We start from the raw sequence: 18,769 nt of genomic DNA on the forward strand, positions 1-18,769 counted from the left end.
CACCTCCATTTTAGAAAATGGCTGCCATGGTCATCAGAATACTTACAATGGACCAAAATACAGATTTCTTTTTAATATAAGCTTTATATGTCCCAATGTTGGTGCTTCTATCACAAAACAAAGAGTAGGGCAGGCCCGCTATTAAGGATTTGAAGTTTGAAGACAGTTTGATGTGATAAAGCTTTGTTAAAGTGCTTTCCCCATGCTGCCAAAAACAACCTGCTTACGGATTTCACCTACTTGTCAATGCTAAGTTAAGTTCGTCTATGTTCTCTCTCAGATGTATTCTCACCCAGACTTTGTTGAATGCTGCCTGGTTCTCCTGCACCTCAGCTAGTCATCTTCATGTTTCTGAGTCGCTCCAACAAGACGCCAAAAATAAACAAATACATCTGTCCTCAGACTCCCAACTCAAGCTTTCATCAGTAGACTGAAAGAAGCTATACAGCTATTTGTTTAATAAATAACCAATTACAAAATGCTGTTCAAACATGTTCATGTTTGAGTCTACCTCCAGATAGGCCTAAAGAACTGATCGTTGTCAGAGCTGCATGGCCTGGAGGAGGAAGAGATGTCATTTGACAAACACCTGTTATCGTGCATTTTTTCAGGCAACGCTCCACATGAGAACACATGATTGTGGTTATTTTACCTTCAGTCTCATCTGCTGCGACACAAAATATAAAGAGACTTTCTAATGACTTGAGATAAACCCTTTCAAACAGAACTGTTACCGCTGTGTGTCAGTGTGTAGCTGGTAAAAAAGATGAAATACTTAAGGTTTACATTGAAAATACAAAACAATTTAATATACAACTGTTTAAAACAATGTAGAATGTAAAAACAACAGTAACCACAACATCTGTAAACCCGACTGTGGACAGTTTGGTTTGGTGGGTGGATGTACAGAACGACAGTAGTTTGCCCATTGAAACACATATATAACCAAGCACAGTTATACACTTTGACGCCCGCTGTTAAAAGTTTCTGAAAGTGGAAAAGAGCTAAAACATTTTTATTTTCATCAAAATTATACATTGTAATTTACAGGCCCTTCCAACATTAACTTAAAAAATGAACTCCCTGCAACAAGAGACGAATCCCGCTGAGGAGGAGGAGTCTGAACTGAAGAATCGGACTGTTTTTTGGCAAAGTTTGGTCTGAAATCACAGTATGATACAGGGGCTGGTCCCACGCTGTTAAAGAAGGGTGTCACTATAATGCTGCTGAAAAGAAGAAAAACAAACATTTTTAAAAGTGTTCTGGATATATGACCTTATACTCAGTAAAAGCGCCTTTAAAAAAAAACGACTGAGCCAGTGAGGGATCCTATGTCACTGAGAGTCCATTCTACAGTCACTCGGGAGGAACATTTAAAGAAATAGATTTTGTTTAGTCTCGTTCGGGGCTCGAGTGTTGAGGGAGATCAGAGGGGAAATCTGCTGGTTGGGTTTTAAAACAAGTGCGTATTCCACTTGAAGACGCGAGCGCTCAGTCAGTGCTTGTTGTTGGTCTCCTCCTGGCCTGAGCTGGAGATGCCGTTCTGGGGCTGGGTGGAGCCCGAGCCCAGGCCGTACAATCTCCCACAATACTTTGCGTCATCAATGTTGTCTTCGAAGAACAGCTGAATAAAACAAAAAACAGATATCAATTAACACATTCTATTCTTACATGTTGGACATTTACAAGCGCCACATATTTACTTCTTCGGTGTATTTGCTTTCAAAGCAGGAAGTTAGAAGGTGGACATTTAACAGTTTGGGTAAAAACACACGGGAGGCAGCGAGCGAGCAAAGCAGCTCGCTCCCTCTTATTTTGTGTGAGACGCAGTGAATCTCTAGCGTGACAGGATGGCCAGTAATGCCCAGAGGAAAGATCTAATGAACTGTGATCGGGAAGGGAAAAAAAAAAAACGGCATAGTAACAAATGACACCTGATATCTGTAAAGATATTCATTATTAATGAATACTTCCAGAGGGCATCCTTCAGCACAGTTTACAGTAAACAAAGTCCCCGGGAAGAGAGGGCAGTGAAACGTTTTCTGGTAATAAAAAGTTAAAAGAAAAATTGGCTGAAAATCCTACAAATCAGCTACAACAATAAAAAACCAACAGCACCACCTCTGGATATTTGTGTGACGGTACCTCTTTCATCCTGAAGAAAGCCATGCCGGTGAGAAGCGAGTCGGATCCAGCCTGATGCTGCCGCCCGATCCTCTTCAGCTCCAGCTGGTCCGCTACTTCCTGTAGCCCTCCCTGCAAACACACGAGTCCAAAAACACATAAGTGAGACAGCTAAAGACTCGTTCTGACATGATGTGATGAATTTAGTCTGCTATGTACAAGTGGAGGATAAAACAACATGAGCCCCATCCTCAGCTATGGTCTCAGACTGTTGAGCTGGTTACATGCCTCTGATATGGTTTCATTCTACAAAACTACTCGGTGCCCCGCCCCCCCCCTCCCCTGTATGTCTGTATTCAGTGTAGAATACCTTTAGGTTCTTGCAGCTCTTCATCAAGTACTTGACGTCGTAGATTGCGGGGAAGAAGAGGTTGAGGATCTGGAAGAAGTCATGTTCCTCCTCTGGGAGCCGTGTGTCCGTCAGGAGCTTCACCAGATAGCCAAAGTCATAGCCACTGAGGAACACAGGACACAGGATGTACAGTGTTAAGGATGGACCGGATCAAACTGATGTTAGGGTTGGGCCAGTGTGAAGATTTTCAAACCGGTTTGATACTAAGCCAAACGCTGAACAGTATACTGGACTTTATCACTCGTTTGTTGACCCAGCAGCCGGTCCTGAGTGGAACATAATTCCACTTATTTTTTTCCGCTCACCTCTTCCGTTAGTTTCAAATCCAAAATGTGGCCATAGTGGCACAGCTTTAGTTCTTTGAGAATAATGCCATGCCTTGTTGTTAATAATAAATAAACAAACACAACGTGGGCCGTGAGAATCTTCTCCCCACGACTGAAATAAAATATGATCTCCTTCATGTTGCCAGATTCGGCAATATCCAATTTTATTTTTGGCTCTAGTGTAAATGAAGTGGTGTGAAAAACTCATTTTGTTTTAAGTAACAGAAATAACCACGAGACATCTGGTCCTTGGTGTAAAAATGAGGATCTTCAAGGATACAGGTGTTGTTATTTTTCAATGAAGACAAGAACGATGCCTCTCTGAACCAAGCCTAAATAGATTTCTTGCTAGAAACTGAAGAACATATGTGTAAAAATAAAAAGTCCCTTCACATTAAAGAAACTGTAGGATTAACAGTCCTCTGCGACCAACTGACCTGTGGAAGGAGAGCCACTTGGTGTTTTCACACAGCACCAGACCGGACGTCATGAGGAGCTCAGCGAAGTAGAGTGTTTCAATTCCTTCTTCTTCGTGTTTTTTAAACTGGAGGCCGGAGTTCTGGAGTAAGTCTATGGAGTCCTGTGAGTACATGTCTTCTCTGCGAGGAGCAAAACAACAACAACAGACAGCCGTTTAGAGAGTGCTACCATCAAGCTCAACCATAAGTAAGCATAGATCAGATTAGAAAGTGATAGAAGACGGTCCGCATACGTGAGGTTGAACTTGAAGTTGAACTGCCACGTCGTGGTGCCGGGCGGGTAGTCTCCATCCTCGTTCATGAACGTGAGGCCCAGCTGGATGATCTTCAGGAGGTCCACGTTGCACCTCAGCAGCTGGTACTGGTAGTCTACTGTGCTGCGAAACTCGCCGATCGGCCGGACAACAACCCCAGGGAATTCTGTGTCCTAATGAAATATAAAGACATGAACAAAAAAATCCCACACGATAATATTTCTCATGCTGAAAAACAACACAAAACGTGTAACTACTGCACTTTGCATGATCTATAAAGGTAATACAATGTCTCTTACCATGGCAATGAAATTGTAGCTTTGAATAATTTGTCGGATCTTCCTCATTTCCTCCTCCACATTGCTCGCCCAGACTTCACAGATTATCTGACTGGAATCTGTAAGTGCGGCTGGCATGTTGGCAGGTCAGGAAAAGAGCTAAAACCCCAACAATCCTGCAACCGTGTGAAGGGGGCGATGAGGGGGGAGGGGGGGGACAGCGTGATGAAGGCAGACACCTCTGGGAGGGGGATCAACACAGGTATTAGAACATCCGATTAACAAGGAGCATGTTTGTACCACTACTGCTGTTATGATTGAGAATGATGCATACGCTAAAGCACAGAGCACAAAGATGAACAAGATGAACTTATACAGAACAAGAAAAGAAACAAAAGAGATCAATATATTCATTATCAATTGATACTTTTTGACGCAAGTCCACACTTTACATCCTTTTAAATAATATTGTAATGTTTTAATTGACTTATTAAGTTTGTATTTAAAGCTGCATCATGTTTTGAATGAAGCTTTCTTACTCTCACCAAGCGATGTTCATCGAAACTGTACAGATATTTGCAGATATTCAAACCAGATATAAAACCAAACTGTTAAAGACTGGAGTCAGCAAATGTATAGCAAGTTGCATGAATACACTCTCGCTTAAGCCAGTTTAGTACAACTGGTTAAAGCTAATGCACTCTGATACAGCAGTTTACCGTGCAATTAAACATACTATAACGAAGGTTATAATGATTATCTTCTGTTGAAACCGTGTAAGAGAAGTAATGATTTAAATACTTAGTCATTGTATCGAGTTACACGAGGTGTTTTAGTATTAGCTACTAACGGTACAGTAACGGATTTTAGCGGCATTTTTCTTCTTCATTCATCGCAATGACTAACGTTACATTATTTTGATGCAACTCCTTACGAATAGTTATGAAATAGGACTTCCTGCCTTTATGTTAACATACCATTACGTTGAATCAACCTTATACAAGTTAGCTATTAGTTGTTTATAATATCAGATATCTAACAAAATAACACCAGAAATGAAAAGCGTCCCTTTTAACTTAAAGTCTTTTGAAATTAATAACATTAATAGTGTTTAACAACTCGAGAGGTTTTGGTTACAACAGTTTGAAGCAAAATTGATAGAAACGCTGCAGCGAGGGACCAAAGCACTGGCTACGTACTTAGCATGAACGGCTAACGTTTACAAGCTAATCCTCGCGCTGCCGAGAAAGCTAACAACACCGGAGCAAAGAATAAATGAAATGGCGCTGCTTTCACACGTATCGACGTGTCACCACTGCTACGCACACTGTGGACGTTGGATCGTATCACTGTGTGAAGTATACACGTATAAAAAAGACAGGTTTACCTCAGAAGTTTCTCGACGTAACCTGACAAGCTAGCTAGTTGATAGCGCTTCTGTTGTTCTTCTTCGTTTTCTCCCTATTCTACATTTTCTTCGTGTGTGTTGGCAGATCACAACTAGACGGTACATGCGCACACCGCCGTCTACTGTATGGGTTGTGTAACGACGTGAAATGAGACAAATTAGGCTCAACGGGCAAATACAAAACAATACAACTACATTTCAGAGGCAAATTAACATTTATACATTTATTTGAGGACCATAGTTACTTGTTTTTTTGCAAATTGTTATTGTAAAAATAAAGATTTTAAATTTAAAACACAAGTACAAAACATGATGAATTGGAACAAATGTCTATTTACAGATTAATGCATCAATAATACAACAATATGACTTTTTAGTTGTTGTTTTTATCATATTAGTGCTTTTACTTTTGACACTTTAAGTACATTTTACTTCAACTTAAGTTTTTAATTCAGCACTTACACCATTAAGTGGACATTATGCCCAAATGTGATTATCAAATGAGTCATTAAAAAGCCTCTAGTCTTCTGGTTTTAGACTCTCCACCAGATTTTGGAACCTGGCTGGAAAGATCTCTCTCCCATTCAGCCAACAAAACCTGGCTCGTAGTCGGTGCTGGATTGGGAGTGCGTTGTCATGTCCAACAGGAAAAGTTTAAACAAACTGTTTTCACAAATTTGAATTCAATTGAACAACTGGGTCCAAACCTTGAAACCACTCTGAGATCAAAAGTACACAAAGGTATCTGCCCTGCAACCATCAAAACACAGGATTTTAACTATTATCATACCAAATTGATTATAAATGTATTTCTAATACAAACTAAAACTAGTCGACTAAATAATGAATAATGAAGTTGATGACCATAAAGAGGGAGCTTAAAATGGCTGAAATCTACTATGAGTATATTTGCATATTTTTCTAACTGGACATTACAAGTGTGGTCAACAGAGAGAAAACAGAGCCGACTGATTGGCAGAATGTTGTAAGTCGTTCAGGCCTTATTATCAAAAATAGAAGCCGTGTGGCCAAACAAGGCCCGACTGTTGCAGTCTGATTATTATTTTTGTGCTCTTCATTTCAATGAGGTCACAACTTGACACTTGAATTTGTTTTAATTAGTTGTAAGTTTCAAATTGAGCCCAAGTCTTTAGCCTTCAATTCTGCAGCTGGACTAAAGTGAAAACAAACCAGGAAGTGAATATGGAGAGCATCTGAAACATGTGAGGATGTCAGCTGACAGGAAGTGCTTATTTAAAGCTGATATTGTTGTACAAAAACAATTGACCCCAAACAGTCAGAGTCAAAATGTAAGCATGGCAGTAAACCGTCTTCCCTCTACAAACAGTCCTGTAAACCACCTGCAGCCAGTCTCATGATTTAAGAACGATACTGTGGTTGCCAAAAACAAAAAGAACAATAATCTATACATCGGAGATTTAGAAGAAGTAATGTAAAGCTTCTTAAGTCAACTAGAACCCAGGTAGCTGGATACACGGTGGCCTGCTGGACACTGCCAAAACGTTTCAGTCCCAACACTCGGTGTTTCAGAGAGATATTCATCTCTGTGCAGTAAAGAGAAAAATAATCATCAACATATCTTACTATTTATCATGAGACACACCTTTCTTTTAAAAACAAAAATAGTGTACATGTTAGAATAAAAAGGAGGAACAGGTTGCTCCCTGTTTAACACAAATGCATTTGTTTTACTTAGCTGGTAGATCCGGACCTCTTCAATACTCAACTTGAAATGAGACCCTCTCCTGTGCTTAACAAGTGCTGCAAGAAAAGTTAACACTGTTTGACAAAAACACACTTTTCCTCCCAGGAGTAAGATCTCCTGAGCTGAACACCAGACATAGTAAGAGCTGACGCAGACCAACAAAGTGTCAGTTCATCATGGCAGTGGTGGGCAGAGGTGACGTTCAGCTGGTCACTGCTCTGTGGATTCAGCTCTCCTCTGGATGTGGGAGATCTCCACGATGGGCCTCAGCAGCTGGAAGGCATCCTGGATGTACGACGCGCTGTTGGACGCCTGCGAGGAAAGAGGATTCATAACACAGTTCAATATCATTCTGAAAGGCTCATATTTCTGTGCCTGTAATGCCTTATGCCACAAATATAGCACTGCAACAGGTGGGATAGTATGAAACATTTAGTTGTTGCTTTTAACTTATCATTCATTATAAGGTTTAATGACTTAATAATTGCGTAAAATATCTATAAATGATTCTATACAATGTATACATTTATATTCTACACATGCAGCATCAATAATGACCTCAAGATGTGGGAACATCTTCACATGTGTAAGAATTTCAAGGAGAAACTGACCCATCATACAGGTAATGGAATGGAACAGTGTGACATAATTACTGTGGTGTGGTACTGTGACACAGACCTCTAAAAAGACTCCTGTTATCAGCGGGTTGAGGACTTCTCCCTTCTCGTTTGACTGCAAAAACACAACGTTCAGATTACACTCTCAGATGAATAAGCGGCGGCGCTGATAATGTGCAAAAGATAGGGTGCAAAGAGCAGCACGTATTAAGACTTTTGCTAAAATAAGATCGACATTTAAGAGAAAGGCGGGATTCTGTAATTTGTTTAATAAACAATGGCCTTCAGGTATTTCTAATGTATTCATATTCCAGTTCTACTTTCACATTATGAATAAATAAAAAACAAACTGTTTGATGTACAAGTTAAGTGAGAATAACCACACTCACCCCCGCTGTTGTTAGGCAGGAGGTGAACTTCCTGGAGAGCAGAGAGAGCTCTTTACACAGAAGAACAGTTAACCTGAGGACAGACAACGGGAAAAATACAGATGTTTCATTCAAGTACGGATAAAACTGAATTCAGAAAGTGCAACTTCAGCAGCGTCTCCAAACAGAAAGTCCACGGTGTCTTACTGCGACAGAACGCTGGCCTCTGTGCTGCCGCTGGAGGAGAGGATCATCTCAGCCAGTTTGTGGAACAGCTCGATGGATCGAGCCGTCAGCTCCGCCAGACTCCTGATGGCTGCAGCATGAACCTCCTGACGAAACACACACACACACACACACACACACACACACGCAGCTGAAATTCCTCAGCGACTTGTTGTCTTACGTGATACGAGGACAACGTTGGACTGCCTTTCTTCCAGACAGTATTAGCACAACTCCCAAGCTATGAGCTTAACCTGTCAGTCTGATAGCAACTTGAAATGGATCGCTCCGTAGTAACGTGAAAAAATGTCAGCAGCATACCTCTACAGATGGTGTTTTCTTTACATCTTCCTCTTCCTCTTCCTCTTCCGTCTCTGGTTTGCTCATGTCAGCGATCCGGCTGCAGGTGCTCTTGCAGGCCTGTTGCAGGTTACAGATCATGGGATTAACATCACCACCGCTCTGTTCACACTGGACGGCTGAAGTGATTGAATTGTAATGCCACATATAGGACTGGGCGATAGTTATTTTACTATAAATTGCCACCTCACAGAACACAGAGCTGTGTAGTCGGTACCTTGCTGAGTTTGTCAGCTGTGGCAGTGATACTGAGACCTTCCAAGGCCTCCGCTAACTCCCTCTCAAACTCTGAGCCGTCTTCGTCTGGAATTAGAAACGTAAGATCTATTATTTCAGGTGTTTGCATCCCTTGTGATGTTCATGGTGCTGTGTTCACAGAGATGTTACCTTTCTTCTCGTCCACGTCCTCATCATCAAACTCCACCAGGGAGAAAGAGTCCTTGATTAGATCCAGCTGCTCTCTGAGCTGCACCAGCTCATCTCCTGATAGAGTGGTCAGCACCGACTTCACCTACCGTAAGAAAAAACACACACACAGTCACATTTGAGGGTTTCATCAGATCAAATTAATTCATGAGACGTAGAAGCAATGATTCAGTCTTTTTTTTTTAGACACAGTATGTGTCCCCGTACCTTAGAATCACTCTCTCGAGACAGAATCTCCAGAGCCTCGAGGTGTGACAGACCCTGAAACTCATCAAACAGCATCCCGTAGTGAGCGACCACCTTCTTCTCGGAATCTGAGAACTCCTTTTCCGCTGTCTGCAGCTCCTCCCGCTCCTTCGCCTCCCTTAACACCTACGAGATGGGGAGAGTTGAAAGAGAGGGGAGAAAACGTCAGCTAGCTGTCAAGACAACCGGCAGCAAAGCCCAGCGTCAGACAGCTGAAGTTTATTGAGACGGTATGAAGTCTCATCTCCACCTCCCTCTCATCTTTTGGAGGGGCTGAAGGTCAACTCTAGGCTGGTAATGTTGCAGTCCATCATGAAATATAAATATGTGGCACTTTGAAAAGGAGCTCCCGGTTTACGCGGTGGCCCTTGGTTGGCCTACCTGAGACAGACTGGAGTTCCTGTTCATCAGTCCTTTGGTCTTCTTGAAGCCGGGGTCGCCTTCTGCGATCACATCCATCGTCTTCTTCCCGATGAACTCCAGAGCATCGAGACCGCCCGATATCACCGTCTTCCCCTGTGAGGAGACGGACATATGACGTGTCTTGGTACTTTGTAAACAACAGGAACAGCTGCTGTTAGCGGACGACTACCATGAACCTTTTCATGTGTTGAGTTATTACGAAGCTTAAGCTACCACTAACTTCTGCTGTCTCCGTTGCTAGCTTGCCTCCTGCATTAAAACTGGACAAATGAAGATATATCAATATTATTAGTATTATTAAAACACTATACATGGGTAATTATCTTCTGGTGAGGACGCAATGGAACAGGGATGATGTTTGAGCAAAGTTGCTGCACCTTGTGAACTAAAGAATTCAAAACGACCTGACCTCATGTCATAATTTGTTGCCGATAGAGTGAAAACTACGTGTTTACAAAAGGTCAGCTTTGGAAATACAGCCTGGTTTTGTTGGCATTAACCACACCCTCCTTTTCTCAGATGAACTCTCCTGCTTTTAAAAGATGAACCAATAGCAAATAGACTTGAGATAATGCACAACAATGTAGAGTAACTGTGAAAAACAGCGTTGCATTGCTACCATTTCTCAAGCGCTGTACGTTTTCAGTTCCATTGCTCCACATGAGATTGTTTTCTGCTTACTGTGCTCTGGACGGCGCTGGTGAGCGACGACAGCATTCCCATCGCACCACCCACCACCGCCGCCGATCCCTCCCCCGCCGCTCTGTCCGTCTCGCTGCTGGATTCACCTGCAGGACGAGAAACAAAACACATCACGTACTGTTATACAAGGTGAATACGATATGGACAAAATGTGTGATATATCGACTGATGTTCATATATATACACATCTGTGTACAAGAGGAGTAGATTCATGGTGGTTGGAGTAATTCCTTTACCGGGCTCGTTCTGCTCTTCCTCGACTTGTGCCGAGAGCTCGGTGGGACTGGGGATCCCCAGCGACGTCTCTGCCTTCTCAATCACCTGAGTGAGCCCTTGGCCTGGACGGACGGACGGAGGAGACAGGAAGCACGTATAGAGTGTAGAGGACGTTTTTACAGTGAGGTGGGACAAGTGTATTATAACAGACAACACAAAATGTAAGGACAAGACAGAATAAGAAGTACATTCAAATTATTTCTTGGACTGTTCTTTGATCACTTGACCAGCACACACAACTACATTTACCTTGAAAATGCTAAATTAAAGGTTAATATATATTACATTTTACCATCAGGTATCTCACATAACTTCAAGTCTGCATTCTGAACTATTAAAGCTTTACTTCAACACGTATAATGTCACACGGCATGCTGCTTTGTTTCAAGTGAAGATGCAGAACCGAGGCGAGACTAAGTGGAAGCGTCTGAAGATAAAACACAGAGATTGTGTTAGTTCGGTGGTCTGTACTCACCCACGGTGGCCACAGTAGCTGTTGCAGTGGAGATGATGGATTTGCCCCAGCTGCCCCAGTATCCCCAACCACCCTGAGACACAGTGGACTCACTCGGTGTCTAGGAGAGAGGAGACAAGGAGACGAGGATGAGGATGGAAGGAAAGAGGAGGGAATGAAAAGACAGAGGGAGAGCAAGAAACGTACGGTTGTGAAGAATCAGTCAATAATTATTATTTAACATATCAATAATAATCAATCATTTTTTAACTTCATTCGTGGTTTGGTCTCGTATAACCAACGGTTATCTTTACCGGTGCCTTTGCCGGCTGCTCCTCTACTTTTGGCATCTCCTGAGCTTTGGGTTCAGGTTTGACGTCCGGCCTCCTCCTGGCTTTCCTCGTCGGGGCCACGTCGGTCGAGGTGTCGGGGGCGGACGGCGAGGAGCCGTCAGGCGTCTCTGCGGGAGAGGCGTTCTGAATCTCTGGTGCCACCTCGGCACCCTCTGCGGCTGTAGCTTCGCTGTCTGACATCTTAACGTCTTAGTGCATGCCTTAATGTGAAAATATGACAAAAAGATGTAAATATTACAGATAATTATCCAATCACAGTACTGCATACAGCGCAAGGTTTTGCTATTGAGAGCATCGACTGCTTACAAGCAGAGCTGGGAACAAAAAGCAACAAAGTGAATGCAGAGCTGGTTTGTATTGAAGTTATCTGAAGACGTTTGAAGTGTTTGATGTGAGGGGTTTCTAACTAATCACTAAATAAACATAGGGAGACTGTCCAACTGTCCAATTATTCCTCAACTGTCAGAGACAAACACTCTCTGATATCCAACGCATTCATTCCAGGTGTTGACTTCTCTTCAAACGGTGGTGTCGTACATTTCCCAGAATGCATTTCAAAACACCCATGGGCCCACAGTGAACTAATCAGTTGTTGTTTATCTTGTGCAGCTGGAGAGTGTTCGTTTAAAGTCCAAATCACAAAAAGAGCAGAGTATGAATACTGTGCATACAAGCAAGGATTCATATTATGAGAATTACAACATATAGCTAAACCATACATTTAGATCTGTAAATCACACATTCTACTGGTGTCATTGTACAGTAATAATAGTTTAACTAACTGCTATGCATGCCTTAATGTGAGTTACTAGTACTATTAGTAAGCTAACGTTATGACAACTTGGCAACATGGCTAGGAGGAGCGTTAGTTGTTATTTTACACGTTATCAACACTACTTCTTGTTAGTCGGGTGAAAACAACACAACGTTACACTTTAGCAACAAACTCACATTCTCTCCTGTCAAAGTCTTGATGCTAACAGTTAACGTTACCCTAGCCTGCTACCAGTTTCCTTTCCCAAAATCAACAACACGAATGGGTTATCTCCTTTATATCTCTACACCTTTAACGCCTTTTAGTTATCCAGTAAACAGTTTAATGATTCAGGCTGTCTGGTTCTTTTTGTCCACAGATTAGCCACGTCACAGTTTGTTTTCCCTGACCAGTTAGTCACATTGAGAAACATGGTTTCCGGTCAGCATCTTCAAAATAAAAGTATCAGTTTAGAACATTGAGATTTCACAAAAACAGATCTATAAAATGAATAATGTGTGCGAACACGAACTGCAACATGTATTAATGTTTATCTATATATTTATAGATACTTGAAATGTGAGCTGTACATTTTAGATTAGCGTATTATTTGACTTTTCCCAAGGGTGCGAGGCATACGATTTTATTTTGAAGGAAGACCTGCCATACTACCGGTCTCCCTCTATCTCGCGCAACATAGCTTGATGGAAGGATTAATCACGTCACCCGTCAACTTCCGGAACAGTGAAAATTAAATAATTTGAACTTCCGGTATAAAAAAAAACACTGCCAACTTTCGTTCTCACATAAATAAAAGACAGCAACGTTATGTTTTTTGTTTGTCTTCCATGTCTATTTTTATAAATTAAGTAATTCATCAATTCCTTTGTTCTAGAAAATACAAATAACATTTGAACCATTAAAAAAATGAATATTGTAAAACAAAAACAATGTTTTGTTCACGGCTCTCCTATGATTTTAACACATTTTAGCAACATTTGAATCTGTTATTCAGCAATCAGTGCTAAGCAAAATATGTCACTGGAGTCAGTGGATTTAGTGGGAATGAATACTGTTATTAACAATATGTACACGACTAAATCTTGTCCATCTCACAGTTAGAAAAAGAGAAATCTTGACCTGATATATAGATATTTTTAATGTCTAATGTCATCCATCTATCCAAATGTTTTGTGTCGACAATTAAATATAGAAACAAAACTGTTTGAATTGTCCTCAATACATTTAACTGGACGCAAATATACAAAAGAAAATATTTGATGTCAAAATGAGATGAAAATATTTTTTCAGTATCATCATTGGTACAACATTAGCGATATTTAATTCAGCGCTGATTACACATAGAAATCACTCACCTGCACCTGAGAAGAAGCCACGCCCACTCAGTCGCACCTGAACCACCAGGAAGTGAACGGACCGAGCGGAGCTTTGCTGAAACGAGCTACAGCTGGTTAGCAGACTAAAATAACTCTAAACGGAATATATTCGAACAGTGGAGTTACAAACATTGTTGGTCTAGGATTTGTTTCTCTCGCTGTCCGAGCACGTGAGAATCAAGGGCTCCAGGTGTGTTTGGGGTTTTGGTGAATTTGCTGTTTGTGGGCTTTCTTCCTTTTGTAAAATGTGCTGGGCCTTCATTATGACAGATGAGCTTTGAGCTTAGTGCTTAATAAATCAACTGGACGGCTATTTATGTAGCCTAACAATACTGATTTAATGAAATCTCCTACAGAATCACTATATATTACCAAATAAATCCACAGTTTGTAATGTATTCAACGATAACATGCATTCTTATTTCTTCTACAGGGCTAATCCATTAACTGTTATCTTCAGCTTTGTTTTTGTACATCATTCTTGAGGGACAGCACTGACCACAGATTTTATTATTTGGCATTGAAAAGTCAAGGGAACAAAATAAACATTATTTTAGCTAAAAAATGCTTTTCAAGAGTAACAAAAGCACAATGAAAACAGGCAATAAAAGTCAACACAATTAATACTGAGATACACATTCTAATTAAACAATGTGATAAAAGGAAAAGCAAAAAAATCAATAGTGGTTAGAAAAAGATTGAAGACAATAATGTTGAACTTGCAGATGGAAAATGTGGTTTGAATTTGAATGTCTCTATTTAATTAGAAAGTAATCCATACAAGTTGTCCTGAAGAAAGTGTCCACAATCCTGTTTTCCTGCATGAGCCAAAACCGTTGACTTTTCCTCTTCTGCAGGTTTGTCCCGTCTAAATGTGAGCTGAAGCGGCAACTCCTTTCGACATGTTCTCGCCTCAGAAACACCACCTGTCCCACCTGCTTCTCACAGTCCTGCTGCTCGGTGGCCGGACAGCGGACGGAGCTCTGAACGGGTCGGAGGCGGTATCCTCTGTGCTGCTGCCCAGCGTCCCCTCCAGCAGGAACATCGTGGTGAAGGAGGGATCCAGCACGTTGATTGAGTGTAACGTGACCGCAGCATACGACGACATCAAGTGGTACAACTCTAAAGGAACGCTGCTGGCTGACACAGGTAGGAGGAGGAAATGTGTACACATACACTTAATTTATATGTACGTATATGTTAATGTGTATTTTTCTGAAACTGGTGTATGTAAACAGGGACACCCTATAAGTCAACAACACACGTCTAAACACCCAGCAAGTGAATTTCAAGTAAAAATAACACATCTAGGTTACTGTATGTTATTTTAAATATGTCCAAAAATTAATTCATGTATTCAAACAAAGGAGACATGTTTTGATGCATCCCAAACTTGACGGAGGAGATGATTAAAATAAAAAGTGTTCCTGCTTTCCCATTTCTTAACTCACAGCATTGATATATGTGCTCTGACTTCAGGTGGGAAGTGGAACATGCAGGAGAAGGGCGTCCTGAACATCACCGTGGTCTCCTTTGACGACCGCGGCCGCTACACCTGCGTCACCGACGGAACCGAAAGCTACGCCGTCACTCTCCGCGTCGCCCACATCGACGGTGGCCTGGGCCTCTACTTCGTCATCATCTGCCTGGTGACGTTCACCGTCATCATGACCCTCAACGTGGCGCGCCTCTGCATGGTCAGCAGCCACCTGAAGAAGACCGAGAGGGCCATCAATGAGTTCTTCCGCACGGAGGGCGCAGAGAAGCTGCAGAAGGCGTTGGAGGTCGCCAAGCGCATTCCCATCATCACGTCGGCCAAGACGCTGGAGCTCGCCAAGGTCACGCAGTTCAAGACCATGGAGTTCGCCCGTCACATGGAGGATCTGGCTCGGAGCGTCCCTCTGCCGCCGCTCATCCTCAACTGCCGCACGTCCGAGGAGGAGGTCGTAGAGACGGGGAACGCGAGGCCCCACGCAGAGCAGTTCGGGACGTCGGTGTCCAGGAACAGACAAGCTATAGGCCCTCCCTCCGCCGAGAGAAAGGGAGATGAAGAAAGGGGGGAGGTGTGTCGGGCGCTGCTGCCAAGCGGAGGGAACAATGATGTCAAAGTTTCAATCCACACAGTGTCTGAGAAGATGGACGACGAGGATTTGGATGCTGGGAGGAGCCTCCATGTGCCAGGTTCGCGGACAAGTGTGTCCTATGAAAGCAACGTATAGGCACCCTCTGAAGTGTCTAACTGCAAGTGCTTAGAATACAGTACATAAAAATACAAATTGTGGGATTGGTTACCGTCTAGATCTTTGTGATTCAGGTTCTACATATTGGTTCACATTCTTATCAAATCCTGAGTGGAAATCTTGTCGTAGTAGGAGGAGAAAGCAAAAAAACAGCTATCTTGTCGTGTAAAAGTTGGATTCTGTCTGTTTTCCACTTGTTCCTCCTAGAGATGGGCACCCTAGCTCCGGGTGATCTCGGACATTATGACTTACAGTCTGAGTCATGCTCCTTCTCCTTCCTGCATTAGAGTGTTTCCATGTGACTTTGAAGGAAGTGCAGTAGGTCCAATTTAGCTTTCACGAAAAGGCTGTTTCGGAATCCTCAATTCTTATCAAATTGCTACAAAATCGCAATTTCCGACCGTCAACAGAGCTCAGAATTCTACTTTCTCTTGCCTTAAATCCATTTGCTCTTTACCTTCCATGTTTGTGTGGTGGGATCCCCTCAATGTTTCATTCTGCGGGCACTGTAGCAGATATAAGAGCTGGTGTTCCTAGACACCATTTGATGCCTTTCACTTTGACAGTCAGTCAGCTTCCACTGAACAAAATATTGTAATGAAATATCCTCATTCCATTGTGTCTTCATGTCCCTGATTCCTGTCAATCATCCGTCACTCACAGGAAGAAGTGGGAGACTTTGAAATAATGCCTCAAAAACATGTCACTTCACAAACTATGTGCAGGTCTCTTTTAGTTATGTTAGTCAGGACGGCAGATAATTACAGGTTAGCTTTTTCTCCAGAGGGTCTTTTTCAGTGAAAGAGGTAAACATTTAAAAAAAAAAAATATATATATATATATATTAGCAATCCATGATGTTTGAGGATTTTTTCAAAGATGTTGAAGCAAGCCTCCTGCTACTTTTACCTTTCAGGGGCAGCAGAGGAACTGCAATATAAATGTGATTATTCACAGCTCCAATGTGATGGAAAATGCCTGAAATTGTGCTCTAAACATGCAGGTGTAGTTTATCATATGTTGATGTGTGCATGCCTGGAAAAGTCTGGGATTTTTTTTTGTTATGAAGGTGATGCAGCGTTTTCTTTCTGTTTCTAATGACATTTGTGAGGGTGGAACGTAAATATTGACTCATTTGGGGCAAGTTTGTAATTTATTCTTTAGTGTCGTGATTTACATTCGTACGTGGATCGTCCATGTACAGGGGAAGGTGTCTCATAACAGGAGTGTCTCTAAATGGGATCACTAGGCTTAAAAGTAAGATTTAACATATTCTGATGAAAACGTATAAAGATCTCTTAAATGTTTTGAGTTTGTCTTCCTGAGATCTTGTTAAGCTCATGAAGTAAAAGATGAAAGAGTCACTCTCACAATCACAGTACTTGTATCTGTGGCTATGAGGAGTTTTTTTTTTTACAACCTAAAAACCAAGTCAGATGCCAAATGTTGAGAAACAGCTTCTTTACTCAGTCTGAGAGATATGTGTAAGAAAAGTACATCATGCAAGATGTGGTAACTGGACAACTTTAGTTGAACTTGTTTTGTAGTAAATGATACAATGTCTTCTGTGTGAAATAATGTCATATCAATAATGTGTTTAAGGTCATACGAAAGGACCGAAGGCAACATCCTACAATTGACAAGTAAATAAATACAAGCCAACACCTTGTCTGGTGGTGGTTTCTGCCGTTTCAGGAAATGTTAGCAACCTGGCTAATGAGCCACTGGGGGGCGCTGTTGGGTAAAACATCACTTTTGCATATCGGCTGTAACACTCACTACTAAAACACTTGATATCATTGTTGAAGAAGAAGGTGAGCTGAAGCGTCACTTCAAGTTCAGATTTCTGGGACTTACTTTGTTGAAGTACTATTTGGAAATGTGTTGCTGTACTTTGCTGTGTACCATTTCTCTGTAACTTTAGACAAATGTCATAATATGGGTGAAGCTAGAATATTTACTGTAATATTCTTGATGTACGCAGTGTCACGACTTCTACCAGTGCATAATTACTCGCCTCATCTTTGAATAGTACTTCAAACACAGCACAGATGATCCAAAGTCCTTTACTCTGTTCTGAGAGAAATAAACAAAAAAGATGAAAATAAAATTGAATTTTTCCTTCTCTTGTTTTTCTTTAAAGCTGTAGTTGGTAATGTGGAAAAAAGGTACCCAACCGGAAAAAAGACAGCCCAGTGTTTCCAACAAGTAGCTCGCAGCATTAGCTCTAAAAGTTGATAACTCTAGGGAGAAATTTGTCAAGACCGCAATACTCAGTCCCATCCCTTCAGGCCTCCCTCCACAGCCACTCCTACAAAATTGTCACTATGAATGTATAATTTAAAAATAGAAAATAATTACAAATAAAAGAAATTGAGACGAATTTACATATAAATGTAAAGAGGGTTAACAGTGTAAGCCTATATGTATATACACAAGCCTGATATTAAAAACAGAAAAAAAAGAAATGTATCAAAACATAACTTTCCCGGAGGTTCATATCTCAGAATACAGCTGTAGACGTGTTACAGATACCTGAAAAATATCAGGTTGGAGAGCAGCCCAAATAACAATAACCTTGGGCCTCTGTGTTGCAACTCAAAAAATCCATCCTTCTTCCCTTTCCTGTCCTCTCTGGAGGCAAGCTTATCTAAATAGAATTGATTGGTCCGAGCGATCATTCATCATGCCGAGCCAAAGCAGACGTTTAAGGAGAAGGGGAAGGAAGATTTTAAGGATAGGATACTTCTAGCGTGCCCTCTGTGTCATCGAGGTAAACTAAACAGGCTGAAAAGGACGAACACTGCATGTGTGTGTGTGTGTGTGTGTGAGCGGAGGAAAGACTCGCGCTCAAAAGTTTGGAGTCATCCGTTACATTGACGTTTTTCTTCTTTCCTTGAATAACTATTTAACGGAGATGG

The 18,769-nt window shown here is 41.6% G+C and overlaps 3 protein-coding genes across 3 annotated transcripts; 1 reads left to right on the forward strand and 2 right to left on the reverse strand.

Moving 5' to 3' along the window:
• Window positions 1-781: 781 nt before the first annotated feature.
• On the reverse strand, window positions 782-4,097 carry cnot8 (CCR4-NOT transcription complex, subunit 8). Its single transcript, XM_031869004.1, has 6 exons — window positions 3,895-4,097; window positions 3,575-3,768; window positions 3,300-3,461; window positions 2,495-2,639; window positions 2,146-2,256; window positions 782-1,624 (listed from the first exon to the last, which is right to left on the reverse strand). Exons 1-6 carry the CDS (start codon window positions 4,009-4,011, stop codon window positions 1,496-1,498), a joined length of 858 nt encoding a protein of 285 aa, XP_031724864.1. The 5' UTR covers window positions 4,012-4,097; the 3' UTR covers window positions 782-1,495.
• A 1,280-nt stretch (window positions 4,098-5,377) lies between these two features.
• On the reverse strand, window positions 5,378-12,584 carry fam114a2 (family with sequence similarity 114 member A2). Its single transcript, XM_031869003.1, has 14 exons — window positions 12,409-12,584; window positions 11,419-11,657; window positions 11,126-11,225; window positions 10,611-10,712; window positions 10,354-10,460; window positions 9,631-9,765; window positions 9,211-9,375; window positions 8,965-9,088; window positions 8,795-8,880; window positions 8,539-8,637; window positions 8,200-8,324; window positions 8,014-8,086; window positions 7,686-7,739; window positions 5,378-7,319 (listed from the first exon to the last, which is right to left on the reverse strand). The coding sequence occupies exons 2-14, from the start codon at window positions 11,635-11,637 to the stop codon at window positions 7,218-7,220; spliced, it is 1,491 nt and encodes a 496-aa protein (XP_031724863.1). The 5' UTR covers window positions 11,638-11,657; window positions 12,409-12,584; the 3' UTR covers window positions 5,378-7,217.
• A 1,055-nt stretch (window positions 12,585-13,639) lies between these two features.
• Window positions 13,640-18,093, forward strand: LOC116395284 (microfibrillar-associated protein 3-like). The gene is made up of 3 exons (XM_031869037.1): window positions 13,640-13,798; window positions 14,466-14,757; window positions 15,088-18,093. The coding sequence occupies exons 2-3, from the start codon at window positions 14,511-14,513 to the stop codon at window positions 15,825-15,827; spliced, it is 987 nt and encodes a 328-aa protein (XP_031724897.1). The 5' UTR covers window positions 13,640-13,798; window positions 14,466-14,510; the 3' UTR covers window positions 15,828-18,093.
• The last annotated feature ends 676 nt before the right edge of the window (window positions 18,094-18,769 follow it).

This window comes from Anarrhichthys ocellatus, unplaced genomic scaffold, assembly GCF_004355925.1.
Source record: "Anarrhichthys ocellatus isolate YVR2014 unplaced genomic scaffold, GSC_Weel_1.0 scaffold45, whole genome shotgun sequence".
NCBI lineage: Eukaryota > Metazoa > Chordata > Actinopteri > Perciformes > Anarhichadidae > Anarrhichthys > Anarrhichthys ocellatus.

What these genes read in the sequence shown, in the direction of transcription:
- fam114a2 (XM_031869003.1), bottom strand. Translation starts at nt 11,637, where the DNA reads ATGTCAGACAGCGAAGCTACAGCCGCAGAGGGTGCCGAGGTGGCACCA. An exon ending in GGAAGAGCAGAACGAGCCCG is followed by an intron (nt 10,461 to 10,610) that starts GTAAAGGAATTA and finishes CTCGTCCTGCAG; the next exon opens with GTGAATCCAGCAGCGAGACG. An exon ending in CCAGCGCCGTCCAGAGCACA is followed by an intron (nt 9,766 to 10,353) that starts GTAAGCAGAAAA and finishes GTCTCCTCACAG; the next exon opens with GGGAAGACGGTGATATCGGG.
- cnot8 (XM_031869004.1), bottom strand. Translation starts at nt 4,011, where the DNA reads ATGCCAGCCGCACTTACAGATTCCAGTCAGATAATCTGTGAAGTCTGG. An exon ending in AAGTGGCTCTCCTTCCACAG is followed by an intron (nt 2,640 to 3,299) that starts GTCAGTTGGTCG and finishes TGTGTTCCTCAG; the next exon opens with TGGCTATGACTTTGGCTATC. An exon ending in AGAGCTGCAAGAACCTAAAG is followed by an intron (nt 2,257 to 2,494) that starts GTATTCTACACT and finishes GTGTGTTTGCAG; the next exon opens with GGAGGGCTACAGGAAGTAGC.
- LOC116395284 (XM_031869037.1), top strand. Translation starts at nt 14,511, where the DNA reads ATGTTCTCGCCTCAGAAACACCACCTGTCCCACCTGCTTCTCACAGTC. An exon ending in AACGCTGCTGGCTGACACAG is followed by an intron (nt 14,758 to 15,087) that starts GTAGGAGGAGGA and finishes CTCTGACTTCAG; the next exon opens with GTGGGAAGTGGAACATGCAG.